At 36.0% G+C, this 24442-nt stretch overlaps 1 protein-coding gene across 1 annotated transcript in view; it reads right to left on the bottom strand.

Moving 5' to 3' along the window:
- LOC128995093 (dual specificity protein phosphatase Mpk3-like) overlaps positions 1–21868 on the bottom strand; it is a 36099-nt gene extending 14231 nt beyond the window's left edge. Inside the window, exons 1-2 of the mRNA XM_054419983.1 lie at positions 21249–21868; positions 1297–1568 (exon numbers count right to left, since the gene is read on the bottom strand). Coding sequence (XP_054275958.1) covers positions 1297–1568; positions 21249–21660 — 684 coding nt within the window. The 5' untranslated portion in view covers positions 21661–21868. The remainder of the gene's footprint in view (positions 1–1296; positions 1569–21248) is intronic.
- Between the last annotated feature and the right edge of the window lie 2574 nt (positions 21869–24442).

Here is a 24442-nt window from a genome sequence, read left to right as displayed (position 1 = left end):
TACGTGGAATTGAATTTTTGTTTACAACAATAATTATGATATGGCATGGATAAAAATTATCTCACAATTTATAAGGGTTATAAAGGGTTTTCAATTATTCAATTATAAATTATCAATTATTTAAGATGGGGACGCCACTATGTGCGTATTTTAACCCAAATATGAGTGAAGGATGAGTGTAGGATGAGTGGCGCGATCTTGTAGTCTTGTTAGTGACTAAGGCTGTCATGTTCCTTAGACACAGCTGTTAATTAATAGCCCATACAGCTAATGGCAACTAAGGGACCAACACTTTATTGTGGAATCCGAACCACATTTTTTCCTCGTAATTAACGAATTGGTCTAATTATTAGGATAGTACTGTGGATAGTCGTAGTACTCACTAGTGTGGACGTTAATCCACACCAGGGAGCATCGCATCCACAGTGCATTCCTATAAATATCCACAATTCGTGACCACCTAGTAGCTGGATTACAGGACGACGCCACCCGTCCCAGTCTTTTAGGTAAGGGATTGGTAACATAATGTTCAACACATTAGAGTAAACACGTTCTCATAAGAGTTTAAAAGAATAAAGAGAGGGTTTAAAGACATCATGGTTGGGGTAATAACACTACGTATTGGTTTTTGAGAAACTTATAGTAAATTTATCTTTGGCGATGTACCAAAAACATATTGATAATTAATGTCCAGTATCTGTGAATCTATGGCTTACATTTTATTCTGACGGACTGTCGAAGTAAGACAATGATCCCCCATTTAAAATTGATCTTGTTCACCCTTGTACTGTACCGGCTCACCCCTTGCTTTGCTGGATACGTTCCACACACAGCCCTCTGTGGCCCATCTGGACCGGCAAAATTTAATATAAAAAATAGCCACCTACTTCTTTTTATATAAAAAATGCACCAAAATAATTTTGCAAATGGATGAGCATGTTTTTTTAAACACACCATCAGTAATATGCAGACAAAAAATTAACAGTAGGATGTAAGATTTTCTTCTTGGTGCTTGGATGTTAGAAGGTGTTTCATGTTTTTGTTAACTGAAGGAAAATGTTAACTTACAATTCACCCTGATAAGTATTTATCTCATACGTTCATTTTTTTTTTTAACTGGTAATAACTGCAACATGGGAATAATATGTCTACATCTAAAGACAGCAAAATTCTACGTAAACAATACTCCAAACTATCTTTTCGTAGTATTGAGACGATGTACTTTATGTACGAATATGAAACAAAGACTTTTTTACTTGATTTGATAAAAAAAAGTTAAATCAAGATTATTCTTACCTTGATCCCGTGCTTGTCTAGACTCTCGATGTCCTCAGAGTTTGCGGCGTTGCCGAGGAAGAGGTACGGGAGGATCTCTACCGGGAACTCTCGGTCATCCTCGAGGCCCAGCGACGAGTCGCAGCGGTCAGCCTCCTCCTTGCCCTGCGGCAAGTACGTAGAGATACGCAGACTGCGCAGCCCCATCAGTGGTACCTGCTCTGGTAGTGTGGACACCTCACTGCAGCTCTCACACCACTCCGGGTACGCAGAACGGAACCCCTCAAACCCGTCTGTAACATAAAGAAACCAATGATTAAAAATACAGTCTAATCTTGGTAATTCAAACACTCAATAGAAACTTTTGACAGATAAAATAATTCGAAGTTTTGTCGGCAAAACACTCCATAATTCTACGGTAGGGATTCCTTCTGTCATAACAGGAAACTATACGTCCCGTTAGCACAGTAGTTTGTCTTAAATAATGTCACGGGTAACGCAAGAATCAATAAGCAAACAGAAATAACAGATATTTTAGAACAACCTTAAAATAAGCAATTGTCTTGTGTAAAGTAACTGAAATAAGCTGTTTAACTGTAACGCCCTGTACCTTACATAATACGTGTAAAAAACTAACTCTTTGTAATTTGAATGGTTAATTTTTCTCCCGACAAATCAAACTCTTGGTAGGCCCTAGTTTAAATTTATTTGATTGGCCCACAAATTTTAAACCATCAAGAGTACCGTACTTTATTCAATCTTTACGTAGGTATTATCATGTCAAACTGTTACTAAATTATTATTGCTTAATCAAATTTAAATTATTAAGTTCAATCCCAAGAAAAATTATTCTGGACCCACATAATGTCATTTGTCATTGGACTATCAAATATCAATTATTGACAGCAAGGGTTTGGACCGTTCCCTCACAAAAACCCGAAAAAATACCAATCATATAAAACCTCAAACAAATTCAACATACTGAATAAGAATCAAACAGCGACTGTATATTGTGTAAAATTTAAAATCAATCAACTGAAAATCTCTTTGTCCCCCAGATTTAACGCTAGTATTTTGTACTAAACTCCGTTCACGACATTTATACGGTTTTAGGAGAAGAATTCCATCCCCTAAACCTAAAGTTCAACATACATTTAAAACAATAGCTTAACAGCTGAGGTAGGCAAAACGAGTTAAATATAAACAAACATTTATTCAACCCGTCAATCAGCTGCAGCAAACATTAAGCAAAGTGGAGGGAACTTCCCCTCAAAACACCTAAATTTAGTGGACGGACTATTCGGTACCTATTTATTTTTAATAAAAAAAAAACACAATACCCTTTCTAATAATGTATTGTTCAGACTACCCACGCAGGCTCGTATTTAATTGCAATTCAAAATTTCGTAAAACAAACACAGTAAGTAGCTTAGCTAAGTGCTCGTCGTGTCAAGTGCGTGGGAGTGAGTATGAGCATGCGCGTTGGACTGTCACTCATTGATTGACCCGTTCATGAATGGAGCCAGGCGCTGGTGCCGTGGCGCGCCTACACCGTCTGATACTACTACACTCCCACCTGTGCCACCCACACAACAGCTACAGCTACAGCACGCACCGAGGAATTCCTGCCTCCCTAGCTGTAGTGCTGTACACAGACAACCGGACAAACCAACATGGAGAATAGGATGAGTTACGTAGTTCACGTAAACAATTGAACATTCCAATACACAGCAACAGCACGCACCGAGGAATTCCTGCCTCCATGCTGTACACGGACAACCAGATAAACTAACATACAACACACAATGAGTGGAGAATAGGATGGATGAGTTACGTAGTTCACGTAACAATTCAACATTCCAATACACAACAGCACGCACCCGATGGAGGAATTCCTACCTCACTGCTGTACACAGACAAACTAACATACAACACACAATGAGTGGAGAATAGGATGGATGAGTTACGTAGTTCACGTAACAATTGAACATTCCAATACACAACAACAGCACGCACCCGATGGAGGAATTCCTACCTCCCTTCCGTACACAGACAAACTAACATACCTGTTACTTTTTGCTATTAAAAAGTCTGAAATCCATGGTAGACGCGAATGTGCCGCTTGATTATTTGGAAGTCCCTAAAAGCACTAATAAAATAGTTAAATAGTGAACAACATGGCGCGCTTGAAAATCGATTCAACACCAAAACAGCCACTGCACTTAATTAAATACGGCGTGTACGCTCCTATCTCGTGGGGTATCTGTCTACTCACTCATTAACTGTGCTAAAAGCAGAAGAAAAGTGGCCAATGTACAAAAATACCCCCGCCGCAGCAAACCTGCAGTCTTAGCGAATTTCCATTTGCCTGATTGGATTTTACAAAAAAAAATGTCTCCTTAAAATATCACATTTATTCCCTATTTAAATAAAATTAGTTTAACGAGGACTTAGGTTTGCTGCAACAGGGAGGGTAAAAAAGTGTTTTTGTTGTAAAATGTTGATACTGTAGTTTTGTAAGAATGAATGTATTTTCCAAATTTGATCAAAGAAGAACCTCGATACGAAATTTTACCAGCTGAATATAGTAGTTATTTAGGCTAATAAAAAGATAATATATTTTTTATGTAGTCAATAGTTTTTGAATAAACTATACATTCATTCATTCAGTATAAGTAGGCCTAACTAACCTATTATCCTTCATAGAATATTGTAGGATCTATAAATTCGCCAACTGTAAACAAAATCGATGCTTTCGACAAAATAACCTTGAAACCTGGTAAACTATTTATTATGTTAGATGTATAAAAAGTTAAAAAATAATGTGGACTGATTAAGTAGTCATTCGGCATAACTATTAAATTTTCATGAATTGCGTTCCCACCAGGCGCGGTGGGAACGCAACTGAACGTATTTCATCGCAAATATCAAGCATTTTAAAAGACCATTTTAAAAGCTCGACTAAGGGCAGCAGGGGCTTGTTTCGATAATATGCCCTAAATATATAAATATTCTTTCTATTTTCGATGTGTTGCTATTTGGATTGATAGGATTTTGTTCAGATCAAACTTTAACAGTACTGTACCGATATTAATTTAAAAACACAATTTCCCACAAGAGTAAAAGAATCCTCCACTAACACAGGACCAAATTTAACATCCTACGCTAATATAATTTCAACTACAAATTGATCACACAAAACCTAACATCACGCAAGAAACGTAGGTAAAACAAATTCATCTCAAAATACCCCTCTAACAACCCTGAAAATACAATCATGTTTAAAACTAACACTCGCCTCGGGCCTACCAACAAGAAACGTCTACAAAGTTAAAGAGAGAAGAAGCAGAACACCAAACAGAAGCTTGGCCTTTACGACCAAGAGAAGGGGTTAGTACGGTTGTCAAGGGCGGGAGGGGCGGGGGTCGTAAATCCCAAAGGAGGAGTTGGGTGGAGCAGAGTATTGGAGGGTTCTTTTATGAACTCGTCCAACCCAAACACTGCTTCCTCTGTGGGGTAAACATTTCATCACAGTTCCTGTATTGCGACACACTATTTCAAGCATAAGCATTTTTCATTTCAGCGAATTTCCCATGTAGGGAATAAGCTATTACCGTAGTACTCATGGTAAGACCAGGTCCCAGGACCGATTTAATTTTCCGTTCTTAGGTCTCTAGTGGCCAAAAACACCATCTGTTTAAATTCATTTATATCGTTGCTCAATTAATTGTTTACTGATTAAGTTTTCAGATTCACTGTTCACGATTTCAAACAATATGTCGAAATACAGCTAAGTAGCTAAGTTACTGGGCAAGACCTGAATGAAAAAACACTCAATAGATAAGAACCTAGCGGAATGAGAATAGTGGCGAAAAAAAATATTTACAACGATCCTGTGTGGGGAGGGGTGGTTAATGGACAAGAGATTAAAACCCAGCACCGAAATGAGGTTAAAAGTGACGAGAAACCTGAGGATTATACCATTATACTAAGATCCGGTGGGGGAAAGAGGTGGTGGAAGTTAAGGGTGGAAAATCTTCCATCTGATAATGACTTCTTCCACACAAGACACTGAGATTTTAACATCATGTATTGAATGATAATCCTTTAGTCATAACAATCCATACCGAAAGCAGCCTCACAGTCAGTCAAGTACATTAAATCGTTAATACGTCTATTGTTTCAGTAGTTACTGTAGATGTATATATAATTTTTCTTAAGACGAATTTTACAAAAATCATATTTTATGGGTAATATAAAATATTTTCTGCGTAGCCAACAAGTTGCAGTGCTCGCCTTGAAACAACCGAATGAAAAATCGATTATTCGATTGTTTCATTCGATATATCGTTTGGTTAGTTAGGTTAACCTTACCTAACTAACAAAACGATATAGGTATATCGAATAATCAATATATCGATCGATATTTTCATTCGATTGTTTGTACCAACAGATACGAAAGTCTACCCCAAACCGTTGATGTTGAATTTTAACGAGACCAGGGATTGTACAGATCCTGGTGCCAAAATCCGATTAAATACAATTGGCATCGGTAAACAAGTAAAATTATAGAGGTGTAGGTATAGACATCGATCTCTATTACTACAACCGATGGGAATAGAGATTGGTGGTCTACCTGTGGATAAACACCATCAAAGTATTATTAGAACATAATTCACTTTGAAAACATTACTTGTTAAATCGTATACATTTTACTAAGTTTACAAATACGAAAAATTTAAAGCTATCCCACAAATTAGTTGATTCTTGTTAACCCTATTTATGAAAAAACACACAGTACTATCGTCGCATAGAATGAAAACCGCTGTTTCACTGCATGTTTTTCATTGAAACTGGATACCAAGATAACATGAAAGGCGGACAGAATAACTATCACGAATTTGTTTACCCCCCCCCCTACACCCCTTCCATTGTTGCAGAGAAACACACGCACTAGCACCACGTTGTGGTGAATGGTGTTATAATTGGACCTAGCTCGGCTTGTATCGACTCAAGTGCCTAGCAACCATTCACGACCACCCCCGCAACTGTGAATAATTCTGCTGCATGGCTCGTCTGTCAAAGGGTAAAAGTACTGCGACTCATTCAGAATTTGTAAAATCAATGTTCTATAGGCGTATTTCAAGCGCCAGTGATATTTTTTGCAAGGCTTTTAAACGCCGAATTAATCACAGTGAACGGAAATTTTCAACTTTTTGTTACCACTGAAGTATATTACTTATGTATTTACAAGACATTAACGTATTTATTTTTGAAAATTTTCTGACTTGTACGTCACTCTCTTTAAAATTTTCAACCGCTGAAACACATGTGGCTCCACGTAAAAAATATATAAATGCCCCGCCGCAGCAAACCTGCAGACAAAGTGCATTTCCATTTGTCTTATTAGATTTAGACTAAAGTAGTACCTTAACATTTTCAGGTGTACTCCTTAGAAAAAGGCATTTAATTTAACAAGATTTAACTTGGGTTTGCTGCAGCAATAAATGCCATAAAGTTTTTTTAGAATGTTTACCTATACCTGGTTATGAATAAGTTGCGAAATGTTATGTTTTGAGGGTAAAAAAATGAGACAATATAATTATTACCCTAAAAACCCCGTTCCCATAGTCTGGTCATGCTGATCAAAACTATCAAAACCGGGTCAAGGTTTTGCCACGGGACCTACGGTTATAACTTATTCCCTATCCGGGAAATTCGCTAATACAGGGGGAATTCAACATCAACAGTGTCCTCACATATTAAGTTATGCCCCCTTCCCGTAGTGTTAATAATTTCTTCGATATAACCGTTTCTGAACAGACCTGAGACTAGAAAGAAAACCAATACAAAATGTTTTCAATGAGTCAATAACAAGGTTAATAATTTGTATTTAAATTATGTATAACTGCAAGCAGTGTTGTAACTGCATCCAATATGTTCTATTTGTTTCTAAAACGACACAGTTTATACAAGTTTACACAGATTATTTAATCAAAATGTTGATTAACTTGCGGACCTATCCGGCTCAGGAATCCGGTTGTTTTTGTTTGTTACATTTAATCACAATAATCAGCTGACTAGCCGATCGTTAGGCAACCGAGCGTCATTCATAAGTGTATTTGATTAGATTAGATTTTACGACGCCATTACAACAGTGACTATTTCAGTAACAAGGTGATTGTTGAATGAATGAGATTACAGTTTCGTTAATGACCAAGATCAGCTGGTTACTTAACCAGGATCGTTTATTTTTAGCTCACTGATTACGGTCCTGCGAATCGACAATGAATCATCTGTTTTGCCTGGACATCCTTTTTGAACATCATAATTCGCCGAATTCGTCCAAAAGTAAATATTTCATCGTGAAAATGACAACTGGACAATGGACAAGTGGGGTAAAATTTGAATCCTTAACTATTGTCATACGTAAACGCATTTAGAACTAACGGCTACCAAAACGCCAATCAAGTAAATAAATATCCTCACAAATAAAATAAACGGTATCAGCAATTTGACACATACTTTCTCCCATTAGCCTGTCAATAACCTTTAGGGTGAACGATGGGAGTAACATGAATTTTATAGGGAAAATCACAAAAGTTGCAATAGCTTTTGAACCGTATTGTTAGAGCAATGGGGGTTTGTTTTAAATGATACATAGGAAAACAACGCAAGTTCCAATAACTTTTGGTTCGTATTTTTTTACGAAAGTGGGAATTCTACCAATTTGTTCGTAATTTAAAGGACTATAACATACTAAATCTGTATCAAAATCGTTCGGGCAATTTTCGTGAAAAATCAGAGTTTTCCGTTATTTTAAAGGTTTTATGAGAAAATTGCAATTACAAATACAAATTTCGAATTAATTAAAACACATTTGGAGATACCATGGATTAGTGCCTACTGCCTACATACAAAATTTCGTCAAAATCGGACTACAGGTGTGGTCTGTAGCTGTGTACACTGTACACATCCACACATCACTATGGTAGGGGAAGAAAGTAATAACATATGCGTCCTAAAATTATCCCGCTTCAAAGTATAACATATCTGAATTTCTTAGTCGAATCCTCCAAGGAGATTGTTGATATTTATTAACCAACCCTTCACAGCATTTGTGGTCCTGTCATCCAACGTAGTAATTCTAATAGTAATTATCGAAGAAACGAGTTTACGAGTTTTCAGGAGCATGTAGATTGAATTTCCTTTATCGTCTTTTATTTCCTGGTTAACCCAACCCCGCTCTCCTGCACTTTCTTCACGCTTTTGTCAGCTGATTTCGCACAATTATCCTGTACAGGTGGACATTGGACAGGGTGACAGATCCATAGTATTTCCCTGGCCGGATGAAGTGGGCATTGCGGATATTGAGCCATATCCTGTGGATCCACCGACCGCCCTACCATAATAGACCGGTCTGAATCTACAAATATCAGTAGGTCTACAGGACCAATCCTACACATTGGCGCTTAGGTCAGAAACGAGCTCAGCGCTTGGACTTGGACACGAAATCTTTCAAATTTCCTGTACAAATACTCAAATCTGTCTCCAACAGTCCTACCCTTAAACGTTATGTTATGATTTCCAGACTAAAGTTGCCCAAAGCCTTGGCAAAAGATCTAAGAACAATAGAACAACAGTTATGTTCGCTTTTTATCACTTCATTGTAGCATGGTAATTATCATCATTTTGTATAATGTTTTGTAGTCACCAACCGGTCATATAACCTTATTTCTTCAGATTTTATTGGAATCATGTTTAAGTTTACACTGCTCGAACTTTCTTTCTGGACATATGAAGGAAAGTCGATAATACAGGGACATTTTCGGAAAGACAATTTCTAAATTTTACCACTTTATGGCATTTATTTGTTAATTTTATTTTACGAAGAAATAAAGCTTTCTAAATTGACATGTTGGAAATACACAAAAGCACGAAGCCTGCAACTGATCACAAGATTTAATGTTTCTCGCATTCCTCTTTAAATGGACTTTTAACGAGTATCACGAAATATCAATACTGTATCTAGCTATTGCGCTGCGTACGCGACGCTGATTCATTGAATTATGGAAGATATCGATTGAATTACTTCCCCATTGTAAACATCTAACTGATAAACCAAATTGTTTGAAATTTACGTTTACCACACCATTCAATTGTATGTAACTAGTTTAATGTTTATCTCACACTTGTATTTGAAACTACAAGAAAGTTGCTTCCACTGTTTAGGCAACCTACTTAAAAGTTCAGTTGAAGCATTTAAGATATTCTTACTTCCTACACTCATAAGACTATAATAGTACATGGTCTTGGCTAAAGAATGTGTTGATATCTCAAAAGCTACAAAATATTACCCACCACATTCTAAACTCAGCTCCTGATTCCAGCTTAAAAAATGTACCTAATCATTGTCCTCAGGCATTAAATGATTAAATAGCAAGCTTTAACATTAGGACTTCATCGGAAATGCTAGGCTATGAATGTACACAATAAGTGATACGGTGGCCTGTCAACGTTATCACTAACTGCGAGAGATTGGAAGGTATTTAAATTTTAAATGCCTTTGTCTAATTTCCAAAGTGTTTGTATGTGTGGAAGGGTGTGGTCGCAGACAACCGCCTCGCATTACCTGATGAAATGCCCCACATCGCATCCCACGCCCATACGTTGTCTACGGTCAACCAAACACCGTCGCGTCACTTGGTGGCTGAGCTTTACCTGATGAAATGCCCCACATCGCATCCCACTGTCTCCGGTCAACAAAACAACATAGCGTCACTTGGTGGCCGAACTTTACCTGATGAAATGCCCCACATCGCATCCCACGCCCATACGTTGTCTACGGTCAACCACACACCATCGCGTCACTTGGTGGCCGAGCTTTACCTGATGAAATGCCCCATATCGCATCCCACGCCCATACGTTGTCTACGGTCAACCGCACACCATCGCGTCACATGGTGGCCGAGCTTTACCTGATGAAATACCCCACATCGCATCCCACGCCCATACATTGTTTACGGTCAACCACACACCATCGCGTCACTTGGTGGCCGAGCTTTACCTGATGAAATGCCCCACATCGCATACCACGCCCATACGTTGTCTACGGTCAACCAAACACCATCGCGTCACTTGGTGGCCGAGCTTTACTCAGGGAAAATCTGTTTCGTCTTGGATATAGTGATACGGCTTATCTAGTAGGGTGGAATAAGACCTTTTGTCTTGAAGTCGAAGGTTCAAATCCAACTAATAACGGAACTTGACAACGAGAAAATACCTAGATAGTAATTCCAAACCCTATTTAAAGTCTGACTACCAAGAAAACCACCACCGTCGCTGTGACCTGCAGGCTAAGTGAATTTCCTTATAACTGTCTGGATTTCCACTAAAATGTTCCCTTAAAATTGTCAGATTTTTTTCCTCTTAAAATAACATCAATTTTGATGAGTACACTACACAACAGGGAATGTAATCGGGGGTTTTTACATCTTTTTTATTAAAACAATAATAGCTTAGTGACGAAATAAACAAATTTGCCAAATTTTATCAAATATATACATAAACATCAAAATAAACAGATTATTTATTTACTATAAGAATATCATGGGAATTGTAAATTCACGGTTTTTGGAATTTTATCAGTAACATTAGGCATGCGACAACGCTTCAGTAGAATAAATTATTTCTCAAAGCTCTTCAAAATAGTCTAGACAGAAATTATTGCAAAACTTTATGTTATGGGGGTCAAAAATGGAAAAAAAGTAGTTCCACCCCATAAAACACACCATAAACCCTGTTCCCATGGTCCAATCCTACTGGTTCAAATTAACGTAGGTTTATACACGTTTGTACCGATTTTAACAAAAATCGGTTCACTTTAACGAGATATATAAACTTGTTGCTGATTTTGACCCAAGTATGTAACATAAATTATGTCCCACCTTTCTTGGGAACCCTAATGCAATTCTGGCCGAGACATTGATGTATAAGTGAAAGACGAATATGTCCAAGTTTTCATCCCGACATTCCCTACTCCCGATCCCGGTTACACCACATCCTTTGTTCCCCGGATAGACGATGACGTCGTCGGTTCCCCGAAGGTCCCGCACGTGTGTGGTGTGTACCCTGGTCTGACTCACGTACGGAATGTCGTATTGTCCCGTCCGATCGACGGAACACTCCGCCAAGCAGTCCGGATTGCTAACTCTGACTTATTTGGTAACAAATGATCGCCATGAGACGAGCCAAAATTCTATCACAATTAATCACATAAACTTCCCTCCCTACAACGTGACTAATTACAGTCTAAATGTGTTTGCATAGTGTAGTTGTATACTTTACTAGAGTTTATGTATACAAAAGTATACTTCTTAATGAGGTTTGCACGGAGATGCAATACGGGATTGGAAATAATACGAAATAAGGGTGAAAACACAAGTTAAAAGGTCAAATGTAGGGTTATGTAGCAGTAAGGAAATTTGGTGTTCAGTTAAGTGTGATTCACACCTGGTTGGGAGTTTCCCAGTTAACTCGCAATTTTTATATACAAACTGAGTTGTATATAAAAATGGATATGTGGATAATGTTATAGTGATCGAAACAATTCAGAGGTAGAGAGAAGTTTTTGATAGTTCGAAACTTTATAGGCTTGGTTGTCTTTGATAATCGGGCGTTAAAATGATCCTTGTTAGAGTTCTGTAGAGAAGAAGAATTCTATATATTTCTATTAAGTTGGAAGACTTTCTAAAGTACTAAATACAAACAAGAGCCGATGCAAAATTTATGATAAGTATAAGCAGGAGTTCGTTGGGTCATTTACTCATTAAATTCTGTGAACTAATTTACCACCCGCACAACGCAACATGTTACCATTGGGAAGCAGGTTATGTTTACACTGTTGTCAGCACTTGAGCTAAGCGGTCTGCAAAACGTACATATACATTTACACAACACTACAACACCGCCAGATCGACGGTCTACGCAATGGTTCCACTCGAAACTACTTCGGTGCTTTGAAGTCAGGATAACACATAGTGCACACATTAGCATTGACTATACTGTATATTTGGGTCCATATACAGGTGTTAAAAAAGGTGGGGGCATATTTTACCTAGTGATTCCTTGGGTCAAAATAAATAGAAAATCAAGAATATTTTTTTTTTCTAAAATCGCTTTGTTAACCAGATATTTGCCATTTTGTATTTTTTACATAAACACTTTTATCTTTTAATATTTTAACCGATCTTTATAAAACTTGGTATGTATGTTAAGATAGGAAGAGACCCGTGTAAAAAAAATTCATCTCGATTCAACCCAAAATTTCAAAATGGCGACCTAAAAGTTTTTAACTTAAATTACTCAAAACTGGCTGGTTTTACACTTTGTTTTAGCATTTTAAATATAAATCAAACAATACCAAGTTAAAAAATCAAATAAGAAATGGCTGAAATATTACGATTTTCAGTTGTAAAATGGGGTAGAATAAGGCAGAAGCTAGTCAAGTTTGCCCCATTTTACAACTAAAAATCGTAATATTTCAGCTATTTCTTATTTGATTTTTTGAACTTGGTATCGTTTGATAGATAAATAAAAAAAAGTCCTTCACGTTTTTTTTCATAAAGCCAGCCATTTGTATGATGATTCCAAGTTTTCAGAAACATAAGTAAACCTATAAAATTACTGTTTCGTCGATCGCTAAAAGCCCAGTCAAACAAAAGCATAACCGTGGTAGGTAGTCATAGTTTCAGTTTATGTTTGGAGAAACATCTTCAGATTTCAATTCCAACCAATCACAACCGGACAAGTAATCAGTTAAAAGCATGCTAATTTTTGACAAGGACCGATTAAGCGCTTACTGTTTGGTAGCTGTATGAGAGCGAAGCGACTGTACACATTTCCAAACGCGCCTTTGAGTGTGGTGTCGTATGAACTTGTATCATGTGACCATGGCATAAAATTTTAAAGACGTCTTTGTATTCCAATAAATGATGAAAAGCCCGCAGATGACAAGAGTTTTCCCGTTGAACAAGTAGAGCTCTCCTTCCAATCAGAAGGTCGCTGGTTCGATCCCGAGTCATGTCCATTAAGGGTTTAGGCCGTTAACCTAACGTAATAAAATGCAATGGTGGAGAAACCCCCAAAGAGTAAACTAAATTGTAAGGTATTATTTTCACTTGTAGCTCGTAGCGGCTGGGCAGCCCAGGTGTGGGGCCGAAGCGGAAGGAAGCGGCTTTGGCGGCATCCTGTCATCCCGTCCGCCCTCCGTTCCGTGCCTTCCGTTCCGTCGCCGCCAACCGTCAAAGACTACACGGACTACACGCTCGAAGGACCATCACGTTCACGTGTGTGTAAAAGAAATATACATAACTACAGAAGTGTACAAAACAAAGTCCAACGACTCCAACTACATTTTGTACGATACTGTCCGAATTTTGTTAAAAATTAACAATGAGGAATACGTCCAAACACGATAGTTCAAGAATCTATCGTGTTGTCAAAGCATTTCCCTGACGTTACATAATTAGGAGTAATAGGATATTAATGATAAAGTTGTGGAGGTAACGTTCTACACGAGCTCAAGAGTAATAAGCTTATGTCGAACGTAAATTTTGGCCATACTACACTATCTTATCAAAAAACTATAATTTTGATAATTTACGTTCTTTATAAACCGCCTTCCAAAAATTCTTCCATTTATAAACTTTGCGATTGGGAAAGATATAACTCATGTTTCCTACCCCAGGATTCGGTTTTCACTTCAGCTGTGATAAAATTAACCACTTCAACTCCTAATGTAGGCTATATTGAAAACAGCGGTTTTTTTTTTGTAAAAAAGATCCAAGACATATTTAGATTGTCTGCAAGTCTAAAACATATTTACCGGTCATTACTGTACATTGAAACTTAAACCACAACAGGAGCAGGCTCGTCAAAGACCTACGATTAAAATGTCCAAATAGAACAAATAGGCTGTCAAGTGTCAAGCACCTTATAACTTCCCTACAACACAACAATTTGAATATTCTATTAGGCTACTCAAGATTATAAACAGACGAATTATTTTACTCTTATCACACTTTTTGGAACATCTAACAAGGGGATAATAATTCAAAACTATCCATAGGTATTTGTTGGCTTTTACGACAACAAACCAACAATTTGTATCAACCCGTTTATACTGTTTTAATGAACGAAGTATGTAGGTCTACTTGTTCTTCACAAAACTGGAACAAAACTTATCCGAATTTTCTTTGATTTACCTTCGGAAATGAATTTAAGATCAAATACACTTCGACCTGTCTAAAACAAGATTGTCCTTGCCACAGCCTGCGTGATCGTCAGGTCGGCCTACCAAGACTTGTCATCCCACGTTCTACCCACTGCCTCCATGATTACGTTTCTGGGCTACGACTAAATGTAGTAGTGGCAGTGGCTTACACGCCCATTCCAATTAATTATCAGCTGATTCCTGACGTTGGATTTTGAGGTTTCCCACATGCACGATTTTTATTTCAGCTGCAGTTTTTTAATACGGACAAAATGAGAGTTTAAAAATTAGAAATAAACAAAAATTATTGTAGGCCTAAAACTAAAAAAATATATAGTTAATTTTTAAATTAAACTGTCATAACCTAACCTAACTAACCAAACTTGCTGATAATGACAAAATTGAATGAAGGTTTACTAATAGAAAAAATAATTCTGTTCACAAAATAAAACTATAAATGCCTCAAATTAAATTTTATATTTTTTAATTACAAAATTAAACTGTGATAACCTAACCAAACTAACCAAACTTGCTGATAATGAAAAAATTGAATGAAGGTTTACTAATCGAAAAAAAGTTCTGTTCATAAAATAAAACTATAAATAGCTCAAATTCAATTTTATAAGGTTTTAATTATAAAATTTAACTGTTATAACCTAACAAAACTAACCAAACTTGCTGATAATGCAAAAATCTTAGATAAAAAGTTTGTGCCCCAGATGGGTTTCGAACCTGGTACCATAAGTTTCGAGGCCAGGCACGCTATCCACTAGGCCACCGAGGCCGATGGCATCTTTCCGTTTCATTGCGCTAATGGTGTTCCCTCAGCCAATAGAATGCCCTCATTTTGTTCTTATTAAAATAACTGCAGCTGAAATAAAAATTGAGCTTCCCACATGGTTCGCTGTAAAAGGTTAAAAAATTTTTTCATGGTTAACGCAAAATGAGCGAGTGTCAAAAACAAACATTACATCCGTTCGATGAATTATCATATTTCCGCATATTTACCGAATAATTCATGAATCAAGTAGAGTTTTATACTATTCTAATTCTAAGTAAAGGTCCAAAATTAGTTAGTTTCTTGCTTTGCTTATATTTTATTTAGACTGAAAAACAAAATTCAAGATTCTAGATTCTCTTTCAACAAAATTATACATTCATAATGAAATTACATTTCAATTTGTCTTAAGTCATTCAATCATGTAGGCCTATAATGATAAAAATACAACATGACACAATATTATAATTTTTGAACGCACAGCCCTCCTTCATCATTGAACATATGAATGAAGCTAGAGTTTACTCGATCAGCTGATCTGCTCAATGACTGAATCAGCTGGTCAATACTGATAAAGCAACACAAGTCATCTCACATTTAGGCTGTGTTTCATTCAGTCTTTCTGAATTAAAACTGTTCTAAGATGTGTTACCATTAAAAACAGATTATGTCTAGTGCAGAAACCATGACATTTGAAGGAACTTGAATGGCCAATTAATTTAAGTTTTTTTTTTTTTAGTTTTAAAGGCAGAGTTCCCGTGCCATTTCGAGGTGATAATCAAAATTGTTTTTGAGATTTTAAGCATGGCTGTAGATTACATCAGCTTTACAAGATCCTACAAACATCAGCATTAAAAAAAAAAAATATATATATATATAGTCGGTAAAATATCAAATGCACCTAATAACTTCAGCTGGTTCTAGAAATGTGTCACGCTTATGTGATATTTGTTTTGAATATATTTTTGCATCTTCACTAATGGAAGTGGCTAGATTCCCTCCAAATATCAACTGTTTGTTTGCTAACCTAAATTTGCATTTGCAACAAAGTGCCTCCCTTCATGTGGCAATAGATGAATTTGCATAAAATAAGCTTTAAAGCGCTTCATGGAACATTCAAGACTCCCTGATATATGTTTTATAAATAATATGTAATCAACATTAGTTGCGCGCACCATGTTTGACAGTTTTCAAACAAAAACTTTTAAAAGTTTTAGAATAATCAACAAAGATACAACATTGTATAATAGGTATGAACAGCTGTTTAAAGCTCAATAAAATGCAAATAATGTCATTGACTATGGAACGGTATTTTTAATATTATGAAAAAGACATTCGGTTGTTTGTCATTTTTTACATACAAACATTGAACATTGGAACAAACATTGGAATTGCTGTTGTAATTTAAATTTGCGTAATATTAAACTAATTATAGATAGTTAAGAGTTTTAGCAAATTTGCCATATATAGGGAATAAGCTATTAACGTAGGTCTTGGAGTAAGACCAAGACCCGGGACCCATTTACTTTTTAATTTTGAGGTCCCCAGAGGCCAAAAACACCCTCCGTTCAAATTTATATAGCCTATATGTGTGTCCGTTGGTATGATTAACTCGAGTAAAAATGATCCAATTTCAATGAAATTTAGTACAAAGTGTAAACCTACGTTTATTCGAACGAGTTCGCGAACCAGCATGATTGGACTATGGAAATGGGGGTTTATGGGGTAAAAATTGGTTTTTACAATTTTTGACTCTAAAATCATAAAATTTCTTTCCAGACCAATTTGTAGAGCTTAAAAAAAGAAATAATTTTGTATGTTGAAGCGTTGTTGTAGGTATGTCTAACGGTTACGGATGTAATAAAAAAAAAATTTAAATTTAAAATTCCCATGTTATTCTTATGGAGAATAATAAAACTGTTGTAGTTTGCTTTTTATGGACATATTTGAATCAAATTTGGCAATTTTGTTTATAAGCTACCAACATTCCAATCAAAAACACACTTCAATACCTTCCCTGCCATAGCAACAAACCTAGGTACTCATTAAAATTAATGTTATTTCAATAGTGAAATAAATCTGACAATTATCAGGAAATATTTTAGTAGAAATACAGCCAGGTAAATGGAAATTTGCTGAGTCTGCAGGTTTTCTGCGGTGGGGGTTTTATTTAGTTTTCTTACTATTGAATGTACAGTATAACAAACCATAAGAAAAGAGGCCTGACAAACGTTTTAAAGAGAAAGGTTCTGGAACAAAATTGAATTAAACTTGACCAAAATACACTCTATTGATGTGGATACCTGGTGTTGTCACAATCACAATAGTCTATGACTATGACAGTCCAGTCTATAATTATCTGATTGTAGTCTATTATAATGCTTCCATTACTGTACATGATACAACCAACTCAATGGCGATCACGTATTGCATTATAATTAGTTCCTATTGTTTGCTTGTGTGATAATTTTAAAGGAACTAAACATACTGTGAGTCAACATAGAAAGGTGTACTGCAATGCAATAAAAGGTTATTGGTTAATTTGTTGATCGTTTTCGGATACTACGTTTTGGCTGTGTTTTACATTACTTGTGGATATATAAAAATCTTTTAGGCCTAGTTTAAAACCCAGAATCCTGCTACCAATAATATTTAATTATCCGATTAATTCCCTGTTTACTAAATTATTCGTTTTTTCCTTAGAAAGAATATCAACATATTTGGCTGTCAATAATGGGAAAGCCCAAATTTTACTGATTAAAACCTGCCATAGGACCCCATTTCCAGGACCCCGATCACAAAAACCATTAAAATAAAACATAGATTTAAACGTTTATTCAAAATTTCATGGAAATTGGATTTTTTATGTGAATTATTGTGCTAATCAATGCTAAACAATGGACATACCGGTACCTATGTAGGCTATGCAAATTTAAGGATGTACCGTAGCTAATGTTTTTGGCCTATATATTCCCAAGTCTAGGTCTTACCATGTTACCTATGGCAATAGCTTATTCCCTTTACGAAAATTCACTAAAAATAGTTTACTCATACGAAACATATTTTTAGTATATGCCTAAATGCAAGTGTCATACGCATGAGAAATGTTTTACCACATCTAAGCCCAGTTAAGATCGACACCCAAAAAAGTAGTTATTACATACGGTATTTTGAGCGACAAACATTCAGTGAACAAGTAAAAAAATATCTTTGAATACAAAACATTTTAAACATAAAAAATTCCACACCCTACCTACAACATTTGCATACAAACGGGGTGTTACCTTAACAAATAAAAATGATTTTTAGTCAGACTTATTTGGGTTATTTCCCTTCTCTGACACAACTGCGCCTCACACCACACAGGATATTAACAGAACAGCCGAGCCTCTGATGAATAAAACATGTGAGACCTAGAGCTCATTGTACTGGGCTCCCATGCGGCAATTGTGAGAAAACTAACTAATTGTCACACACACCAACCGCGAACCGAGCCACTTTATTGCCACACACTTTCGCAACTTGAGCGTGTGTTTGTTTCAACAATGGTAGCCAGAAGATATAACAAGTTAGCATAGCCTAGATGCCGAGTGCTGGCTTAAGTTTTGAACAAATAATAAGCCTTCAGATTAACCAATTTGGTCGTTTTTTTTACATCGACAAATTTTGCAATGTATATAAACGACGTAAAATATGCGATTACAGTAAACTCTCATTAATCAGGCATGTCATACAGCTTTAGGAATGTGACACTGTGTAAACTACACAGCACAGTTTTTTTGGACAATTAAAATTGTTTTTCAGTAGTATGGGCCTAATGTTTTTTACTTCCTCCCGTAAGTATATGGAGAAAGTAGACTATTGTTTTTGTCAAAATTTTCATGTTTGAGTTTTGGGCAATATTTTGGAAATATATGATTTGAGCCCCCCTGAAACAAAAAAAAGTGGTTTTGGAAGTAAGGTCCGTGTGTTTGTGTGACATGTGTGTAAGTTTACAAACTACAACTAAGGTTCAATACTGAGAAAAGTCCATGTATTTAAAAAAAATTGAAACACACCCGGCAGTCCTCAATCATTAGGCTTAATGAATGATCCTGGCTCAGCTGATCTCATTCAGTACTCAATAGGTTTAACAGGTGGCGTCCCCATCTCATAATTATTTTGTTAATAATGATAACGAAGCTCTGATCTCATCCATTCAGCATTTATCATGTATAGGCTACTCACTTCACTTTTAAATATAAATACACCTTAAGTTAATGTGCCAGCGTTGTATAAATCCATTCTAAACTAAGTAGGCCTAAACTTAAAAGTGTCCCTTGTATTCCACTCCCTGCAAATTAATTTTGCTGTAACTTAACTTAAGCCTTGTAATTCTTGTGTGTAACCGTGCCTATTTTTGTGTTTAAGATTCTTCTATATAGGGTTTAAGTAGGGGGCCTAAGTATATTGTACGTTGGTACCCTACCATATAGCCTACATTTTAATCAAATTTTGCCAAAATTTATTTTATTAGACTATCAATATTTCAATAAAAAACACACCTCAATACATTCCCTGTAGCAGCAAACCTAAGTACTCATTAAAATTAATGTTATTTAAATAGAAAATAAATCTGACAATTTTAAGGGAATATTTTAGTAGAAACCCAGCCAGGTAAATGGAAATTCGCTTAGTCTGCAGGTTTGCTGTGGCGGGGGTAGATTGTGCAGTTAGAACATAAATGTTAAGTTAATTCACGCACGTGAATTTTAGGAGTTTAGGTAAAAAATTCATAAAACCAAACCTTTTGTAGGCTAGAGACCTGAATTTTAACTATTTTCCGGCCCGGGGAGCCCTTGGAACCCTCTTTACTGAGAAAATCAGATCTTGTGAAATCTTGTGAAAATCAGATTTTTCCGTTAAGTTAAATGTTAATGGGTTTACAGGACAATCACCATTAGATTACTAACCCATCCTCACTGGCACTACACCATCACATTATTAGTAGGCTATCCCTAATGGCTAATTTCTAAAGGCTAGCCTTGAAATATATTAGCAGAACATAACTTAGAGCTCGATTTAAGAGGAATTTTGTGAGTTAACTTAACTTACCCTTTATCCTTGGTGAGCAAATTGACATAGGCTACCCAACTTAAAATGTCCGTGTAGAAAACAAAGGTTTCAAGGTTATTCGTTTCTTGGACTCTGAATGTAATGGAACAAATATCGAGAGAATATCAAAAGGGTATTACTAACTTAGGCTAATTGATTTTCAAAATGCATGGGCTACAACCCCATGGAGTCCGGGTAAGTTTGGTTAACTTAAGTTTGTGCGATTGGACTGTTGATCTAGGTAAGGTATTGAATTTGACAGTTTGTGAAAAAGTCCTCTTGAAAATAGCATGGCTCAAAACGTTCATTCAATATACGGGCACATAAGTTACTTAACTTAGGCTTAAGTTATTGTAATATAACTTACATTTACCTTACTTTAACTTACCATACAACGATTTGACATAGGCCTTAGTAAGTTATAAGTTTACTTGATAGGCCTAGTAAACTTATAAGTACTGTGGGAAAACACTTCCGATACAATGCATCTTGGTGTGGTAAGTTACCTTAAATCCAACTAAGATTTCATTTGATCGCAGGTTCGCTGCAGAGCTGTACACAAGCCCGATTTCAAAGTTTTACCAAATAGGCCTAAGCCCTCATAGGTAAAATTTAAAATTTGTTTGAGTAGCACAGACATTGTGATACTTAAATTATGAGTCTAAGAATAAGTTTGCTAAAATGAAACTTTGCGTTGTGTGTTAGGTTAGCTTTTTTTCTCTCGTAAAAACCCCAACTGAAAAAAATGCATATTATAATATCGCAACAAAATTTAACCATCCAGTGAACGTTTTGAAATTTTTTAGCTACATAAATTTGTAAACTTACCTTCCAAACACATGACCTGGCAGCCATCTTGTTGTAGCCTTTTCGTTAGGACTTGCATTGTTGTTTCACTGGGAGAACTGCCCTGACTTTTTTGATCAGTCAAACAAATATCACTGTAAATGACGAACAAGCTCTCCTTGTAAGCATTCGCGATTTTAGATTTTAATTCCCTGCATTTAACAGTCGACACAAGATCAATTTTTCCCGCTGCCAACCTACGCAACATAATACTCGGAATGCTAAAATTTACAGCATGCCTAATATGGGATTCTCCGAATTCGTTCGAGCTGCGACAATCAAGAATTATAAGACGAGTCGGATTTGACCTTAGTTCCTGCAGAAGCCAATCCTTTCCTATGCAAATGTCCATCATAATAGCACGGTCGGGAGATTCATCTTCGTCTGATGGCATTGTTTACTACTGATGTAAGACGTCAAAGAACACAAAAACTCGGAGATAACTCTTCTATATTAGATTTACCACGATATCACGTGCACAGTTCATTCCTAGGACACTGGAAAACTCGTAAAATACACAGAAAGCGCCTCCAAGTCACTCAAAACTGACAAAATAATCTAAACGCTGAGGATAGGGCGCTGCCCGGCTTCGTTTGACACAAACAACCACGGCCCTCTAAATCCGAACGTAGCTGTTGCTGTCGCTTACCCCACCACTGCCGCCTCGACCCTCCCCCGTTCGTACATTCATCCTGCAGATATCAAACAATGCGCATGTCACGTGGTACAATATTGTCCAATGGGGTTCAAGGCCGTCACTTCATTCAGAAAACCTTAAAGCAAAATTTCTTTAACACCTACACTCCTAAATATGCATAATTAAACCGTATGCATTACCAGTCATTTTGGTTGGTTTATTTTAACTAACTCTAATTTGAATTGTTCAATTATTCAACATTACATGGGTAATTTAGTCATACAGCGAAACATATCATAAATAAACTGCTAGAATTAATTATTATTTAAGTAAACCCTTCAATTTACATCAGTAACTGCCCCTAATATAATATTTGAGGAATTTCACAGGTTACTCTCATCAAATTAATTATAAAACAAGCATATATTTTTCTAGCATTAAAGTATTTATTCCGGTTTTATTGCATAATAAACATTTCATTATCATTACAGTACTGTACCTGTATTTGTTTAATATTCTTGATTAACCAGGCTGGTAAAAAAATAGTTTAGATTTGAGATTCGAGATTTATGGTTTTGAACATCACTAGAACTTGAAAATGCACATACCCCTCCTCAGATTTAATTGTAAAAACAGTTTGTGTAAACTGTAAAAAACTTCAATCTTTTTCCATAATTAAAGCTGGAAAAACGCAATGCTGGATCTGAATTTCAAGCCACGTAAAAGAACACTTTATTTAATTTTCCAGAAGAATGAATTGAGGGACGGATACATTCATACACTACATGTCAGTAGATGTAAAAGCCTTTTGAAAGAGCATTTCTTCTTATTTTCAGATTTTGCAACAAAGTAAATTAAAGATTAACTAGGAGTAGCCAAATACACAGACAAGGGAACAAAGCAGGCTCGCGGTTTGCATGAGATGCGCTAGGGCCCTGAGATAGTTGTGCCCCTCTCCTTAAGGTTAATTTTTCTCTTCCTTGCACCCCCAACAAATCTAAAACAAAACCTCTTACTCCCCTGGGCCCAATTATTAAAGTGCTCTGGGAACTAGTATTTATTTTTAATACTTATTCCCTTGTCTCTGATATAAGCAAAGAGAGATTTTCCTTTATCAAATGGTGTTTTGTCATTAGACAAAATTTTCTGAACCTTTGCCAGACAGTGAAAAATTCTTAAGACGTTTTATTGTCGCGTCTTGTCCTGTTTGATTCAGAATACATCACTTTATTATCATATTGCTAACCTTGGTATATAGTGACGCCTTCAGCCACAGCCACCTCTAATACAGAGGTGGCTGTGCTTCAGCCAAAACATGTTAAAGTAGGCCTACCTTGTCTTGTGCCTGCTTCGGTGAGCAGCTGACACAAACATCTTCTGTTTATCTCAGATTTCATAATTTTATTTTTACATACAGTTTTATTTTTCATAAAAGTTGTAGGTATAAATTATTTTATGTTACACTTTTCCATTCCAAGCGAGATTACTTCTGGACCGAAATGCTACTTGTGATGGGTTATCAATTCAATTCATGATGCTAACATACGTTTTGGATCGTTCCCTTCAAAATCTTATCCGGACAAAAAGCAATAAATGTTGCTAGTGTTGGTAGAGAAATTAAACAATGATATCCAATATACAGATATTTAAGGGTTAACAAGTTAATAAGTTTAAATGAACTTTATTTCACTTCATAAATTCTGAGAGGGGGTTGTACATCTACCACCAAGTACAAGTAATGGTTTTAGGGACTATGTACAGTAGACCCCCTTAACCGGACAGGTAGGTCAGATAACTCAAAAGGTCAGTTAAAACGGGCAATCCCTAAAAATTTAAGAAATGAAGTCCTATTCATTTGGAATTATATTATCATTATTCTGATTTTGACTTATAAAATAAACTACACTTATCTCCTTAAATTTGTCTTAAGTATTGACGATAGAACTGTCACAAATAAACCCAATACCCCCGCCACAGCAAACCTGCCGACTAAGCGAATTTCCACTTCTCTGAATGATTTTCAATTAAATCTATTTAAATAACATTACGTTTAACGAGTACCTAAGTTTGCTGACACAAGGAAACTGAAACTAATAAAGTGTGTTTTAGTAAAATATTAATAGCTTAGTATAAAATAAATAAATTTGCCAAGTTTGATCAAAATTATCCATAAACAAGCAAACTACAACATTTTCAATATTCTTCATAAGAATAACATGGGAATTTTTAATTTAAAATTTGTTGAATTTTCTCCGTTACCGGTACCAATTACCGTACAAAAACACTTTGATATACTAAATTATTTGTTTTTTGAGCTCTTTAAAAAGATTTAGAGAGAAATTGGGAAATTTTGTTTTGAGGGTCAAAAATGAGGGGTGCGGCGGGGTCAAGAGGTTTGAAGGGCTTCCCCGCAAAAAGGGGAGAATTTAAAAATTTAAATGCAAAATAATTAGTTTGCATGCTTTCCAATTATTACATATAATTCAATTCCTTTATTTATTTATAATGTTGATATATCTTGCAAAACGTTGCGTAGGCC

The sequence above is a fragment of the Macrosteles quadrilineatus genome, unplaced genomic scaffold (genome assembly GCF_028750875.1).
Source record: "Macrosteles quadrilineatus isolate MER2022 unplaced genomic scaffold, UCM_ALF_1.0 Scaffold_5__1_contigs__length_97177068, whole genome shotgun sequence".
NCBI classification, from domain to species: domain Eukaryota; kingdom Metazoa; phylum Arthropoda; class Insecta; order Hemiptera; family Cicadellidae; genus Macrosteles; species Macrosteles quadrilineatus.
Note: the sequence above shows the minus strand (reverse complement) of the source record. Positions and strands in the feature narration are given on the sequence as shown.